Below are 5,277 nucleotides of genomic sequence, written 5' to 3'. Positions count from 1 at the left end.
ATAAAATCCCCTGCGTAGCCTGCAGCCCGTCACAAACCTATATGACGAATGGCAGTCTGAACCGTGCTCTTTCACATCGTAGAGCACGCGGGTTCCGAAATCCCGAAGAGTTCACCCCTTGCAACGTGAATGTAGAGGGAATAATGCCACGCTGCGGAAACCCTTACCGAAAGTACAAGCCGCTGAAAACGCTTTGCCGTTTTTTCGCGTGTCGACGCGTCTCTCATATCTGGTAGATAAAAATTACGATAATTTTCACCAAGCGGAAGTTGATCGATCGGGAGATTTTTGTACGCTTGCGAACAAGCGACAAATAATTCGTACGAGAAATTTGTTTTTTTTTTTTAAGAATTTGGTTTTATATTTAATTTTTTTTTTTCTTTTTATATCTTGACTCTCGACTCTTCAGTGTCATCTTTTCCTCCTCTTCTTCTAATCGTACTATTTACATTAAATATCTTTGCTTATAAATAAGTTTATCTTTCCTCTCGCTTTCTCTACGTTATTGTCCAATTTTATACACGTATAATTTAATAATTTTTTAATATATATATATATATATATGTATGTATAATGTTATGTATAATATTTACAATTTTCTCAGCGATATTACATATCACGGTTGACAATTCTTACGACGCGTCCACGCGTACGGTGATAGAATTATCCGTGTCGTTTTGTTTTTTTTTTCTTTTTTTCTTTGTTCGTTATACACATTGCCTTCGCGATGTTGGGAAAACAGAAACTCAAAATCATAGTAAAGTAAAAGAAAGAAACGAAGCGAAAATTATCTACAAAGAAATTAAAGTATTCAAATCTATGTACAGATAATTTTATGACAGTTGGGGGAGAGGGAAGGGTAGCGAAAGTGTCATATATATATGTATGCATCACCGTTAAATCCGGCCGGTTTTTGAACTCGTCGAAAAACCGCGTGTTATATATATAGCAGGTGTATGGTATCCCTCTTCATAAAACTGAAGAATTTTTACGACGCGGCGGGCGGCCCGCCACCCTTAGTTTTCGTTATTATAATCCAATAATAGCGAAGTAAGTTGACGATGGAATGGCCGCCGTTTACGAACTAGGTGTATCGACGTTTACTCGACGGCTGATTTCGCCGTGTTGGCGTGTCCCTTAGTTTTGTCCGCGGTGCGAATTCAATTGAATAATCTTCGACTTTTGAAGTTCATCTTCTTATCCCGATTATCGTTGCAACCGACTGGTCCTCCGCCGATTCTTAATACGGCCTCCAAACTGGTTTCGCCGGCGCCGGTGATGAGATTTTCGTCGGGGACGGGCTCTTCGGCGACCTCTGCGAAATCAGGGCCTTCGGAGCTTTCAATTCGTTCCTAACTCCTTCGGTTGGTTTCTTCGGCACCGTAGGCGTCGTCGACGGAATCGCCGGCGATTGGTTGAGGGTGTTCAAACGAATCGGCACAAAGGCACTTCGTACTTCTTCGGATTCGCTGCCGCTCTCGCTGGGACTTCTCGGCGGAGTTGTCGGCGCCGCAGCGGTTTTCGGCAGCAGATTGTATTCCGGATATTTTATCGGCTCTGGGAAGGGATACGCCGTTGGCAGCATAGTCGGTGCGAACGCCGGTGGGAACATGTCGGCCGTTGGCATCGGCAGAGATCCTGAAACAAAATCAATGAAAATAAAGTAAAGCGAACGAAGCGAGAAAAATGAAAATCGTCGTCGGACGCGTGCCGCAGGTGGTTCGAGTCCATGGGATCATTTGAAAAATTGGAGGTGGAACGAGACAAAGCGAAAAAAAAAAAAAAAAGGTGGGGGTAAGAAGCGGAGAAAGAGTGGAGTTGATTGGAATCCTTCGTGGAACAAACTATTACGGGGTGCAAAATAAACAGTGAGGGGGATTTTGATTCGTAGCGTTGACAGGGCGGCCACTAGACGCCGCGAGGATGGAAAGTGCGGGGTGCCCGAGTTCTGGGAGAGGGGGGGGGGGCCAAGTTGCATTATTATTCCGACGGTTAGGGGGTGGGAACTAGAGGGTTGCACGCAGACTCCCCCTGGGTCCTGCATCGCGGGTATGAATCATCCTTATGACGTCACAGATCGATATATCGAAACAATGCCGACTACTATTTCTCGTGCGGAGCGTGCACCACGCTCCGTAGAGTTTCGCGAGAGGAAAAATGAAGGTTTTTGAATTTGAACGGTGACGAAAACGTTAAATTACCTTTGACCAACGCCGGGTGGGGGAGGTGCCAGGCGTGTCCAAGATACGCAGCGTCGAGCCACGGATTCAAGAGTCCTAGTCCCGGAAAACCAGGTCCGTATTGGTAATCTGGAAACAATAAGAAGAGGATCGTTCGGTTAGTAAAAATACTCGAGGTGATCGGGCGAACGCGGTCGTACAGCTGCAGCCGATGCGGGGAGAACGGTGGAAAATTTAACGGCGGGCATTTCGAGCTGATAAATTTATCGAGTGTTTAGTCGGGGAATTCTATCGAACGGGTTTCCTGTCGTTTGATAGGGGCTTAAAATCTATGAATAGCCAAAAGTCAGCGGCGTAGGTGACGCGATGACGTTGGTACAGCGAACAACGATCTTCAAAGCGGAGACCGTTGCGTTAAATTTATTGCGTCATACGATGCGGTAGTTTGTTTCCCCGATTACAACGTACGCGGCGGACCTCGGGATTTCTATTCGCGCCGCGTTCGAAATAAAGCGAAGTCGAACCGACGACGGATGAGAAAAAAAACATCGAACAGAAGATTATTCGATTTTCACGGAGGTTTTCGAGCGTCGTCACCCCGTCGCCGTACGGGACTCGGAGTTATAATGTTTATACCACGAACGTATCGCGGGCTTACGCGAGTAGCTCGCATGGGTCGAGGAAGCGACGCATGTGCGTCGGCATATGCCACGGGGATAAACCATATGCAGCCGAATAAATAAACAACTCCACGCGTTGAAACGTGACGCGAACCAAGGCGGCTTCTTTGACGTCGGAGGTCCGACACTCTCTCGCCTCGCAGACCCCCGGGAACCCCGTTCTTCCCCCCTTTGGGTGGGGGCGGGGGGGGGGGGAACCAATAAACACCCCGGATTATTGTGGGAAGCGGACCAATCGCGAGATGGTAGCTTGGAAAAATAACCGCGACTCGAAAAGAACGAGGGAATGAGAAGCGAAGACGCGGCGGTGTCGGCGAGACGAGCGAAATTGAACGGCTGCCAACTCCTGGGTCGGGCCACCGCGGTGACCGCTGCGACGACCACCGCGCGGTTTTGAGGTCTCCGAGTCCCGAGGCCCCGCCAACAAACCCACCGAAACCAACCCCCCCTTTCCCCCCTTTCCCCCCGCGTATCCCGGATTATTAAATACCGGGAAACTTGAGGAGTTTACTAATTATCCGTAAGATGAACTCGCTACCCGGAAATTTCGCGAGGGACACCGCGAGAGAGATATTTTCCGGCCGTTTAAGGGGGATGAAAAGACGAAGAGTTTCCGAGTTTTTCTCGACGTTCTTGAATCGAGGAAATCGACGTGCGATAAGGACGGGTAGAGGATACTTACTCGACTTCGATCTGGGTTCCCGTGGGCCGTCAACCGTGACCTTGATGGCTTTCGTGTAGGTCGCCACTTGGAAGGGAACGGTGCTGATCTGGATGGTCAGAGAGAATGACTTTCCTGAAAAACAGAAGAAGAGGCGATGTTTTCGTTAGACGAATAGCTAGCAGAGGGTCGCGATGACGGAGGGACATCGTCACTCCGTCATCGCTGGAACATGTGACGATTGATAATCGCGTTCGAAAAAATTGAAAAGCGACGACGCTGCACTGGTGTGATCAGTAGCGCGACCGCTGTCGATTTTAACGTATGGGTAACGCACCTCTTCCGCTGCGACCCACGAATCTGAGGTCATTGAACTTGGCCACTTGGTTCTTCATAACCGCGGTGCAATTCCTCAGTTCTCCGCAACAGTTCTCGTCGTTGCCCGCCCTTATGGTGACCAGAGTGCCGTCGTTTACGTCGTCGAGGGCGACCACTTTGAATGCGACCGGCAGCGACTTGTTCGATCGCCAATGAGTGGGCAGCGCGCTGCACAGGATCGCCGGACTTCCGGTTTGAACCAGATCACCGTGGCAGGCTCTGAGCGTGTCGTGAATCGCGCCAAAACTTTCCAACCCGATCGGACCGTCAGGAAGATGCATTTTCGATTGTTTTTTAATATTCAAACAGTTGCGACGTACTCGTTAAGTTTTGCACAAAAATTTTTTTTTAGTTTCAATTTATATATCATACGACGCGAGAGCAGTCCTCGTTCATTCGTATGCGACGAGGTAATTTTATACTCCAAATTGTCGATGTTGCGCACTTCACACTATTTTACATACGTATATATAAACACTGATTATTCTGCGTACAGTTTCGGCACTCTACGCTTACGCAACGCGCACTACCGATCGTGATGTGAAACGCTTGTGGAACGAACGAAAAACTTTGACGAAATTTTTTTTTTTTTCTCTCCTTTCCAACGATCTTCTCTCCCTACCGAACTGCCCCGAATCACACGAAATCGAATCTGTACAAGCGAAGACGTCTCCGACGCGTTCTCTATGCCGGTTCAGCGGATTCTAGTTTTTCGCGGCTTGGTGGCAGCTATTTAGAGGGGATTTTTCTCCCCTCCAATTTTTCCGGAGCCCCTCCCAGACGCGCGCGTCGACCAATGAGGACGGCGGTCGTGTTGTGGCGTCCGCGGCTCGCCGCCTTCACCCCTAACCAAGCTTAGGGGTTGCTTGCTCGCCAACCTTCCTGCCTGACTGCTCGCCTCCCAAGGGGTGCCGTCGACACGAACGACGCGGCCAAGGGTGCTCGCTCCTTACCACCCGAGCCTACCTACCTTACTCTCTGGTCTCTCGGCCCTCGACGCCCGCGCGCGCTACGAACGCCAACACCGACGTTCACCGCGACATCCACACGGAAGCCGCGGGTCTCACCCCTTTTACATCAATTGGCGAAACGTTGCACGCGTACGCTCCCATTCCGTACCGTGTCCCATCGCAGGGAGCCGGTGCCTCCCACGAGGTGCCGATCACACCCTCCCGCGATTTTCACGATCTTGTGTTACATGCGAGTCACCTGCGCGCGAATAAATATAACGTATACTTATTTATTTGGCATCGCGAGACGTAAGATTTCGAACTACACCGCCCCGCATATGGCATCCGGATTCCAAGCCGGCTGTTTATAATAAACGTACAGCTAATCGCGTATCACGGTCGGCTCGATTTTAACATCCTAAGGGTCC

At 49.5% G+C, this 5,277-nt stretch overlaps 1 protein-coding gene across 1 annotated transcript; it reads right to left on the bottom strand.

Moving 5' to 3' along the window:
* Positions 1-550: 550 nt before the first annotated feature.
* LOC105684412 (segmentation protein Runt) lies at positions 551-4,959 on the bottom strand. Its single transcript, XM_012397720.3, has 4 exons — positions 3,859-4,959; positions 3,543-3,656; positions 2,202-2,309; positions 551-1,638 (listed from the first exon to the last, which is right to left on the bottom strand). The coding sequence occupies exons 1-4, from the start codon at positions 4,178-4,180 to the stop codon at positions 1,241-1,243; spliced, it is 942 nt and encodes a 313-aa protein (XP_012253143.1). The 5' UTR covers positions 4,181-4,959; the 3' UTR covers positions 551-1,240.
* Positions 4,960-5,277: the final 318 nt, after the last annotated feature.

This window comes from Athalia rosae, chromosome 4, assembly GCF_917208135.1.
Source record: "Athalia rosae chromosome 4, iyAthRosa1.1, whole genome shotgun sequence".
Classification (NCBI taxonomy): domain Eukaryota; kingdom Metazoa; phylum Arthropoda; class Insecta; order Hymenoptera; family Athaliidae; genus Athalia; species Athalia rosae.
The sequence above is the reverse complement of the archived record's forward strand: the minus strand, read 5'-3'. Positions and strand labels throughout refer to the sequence as shown.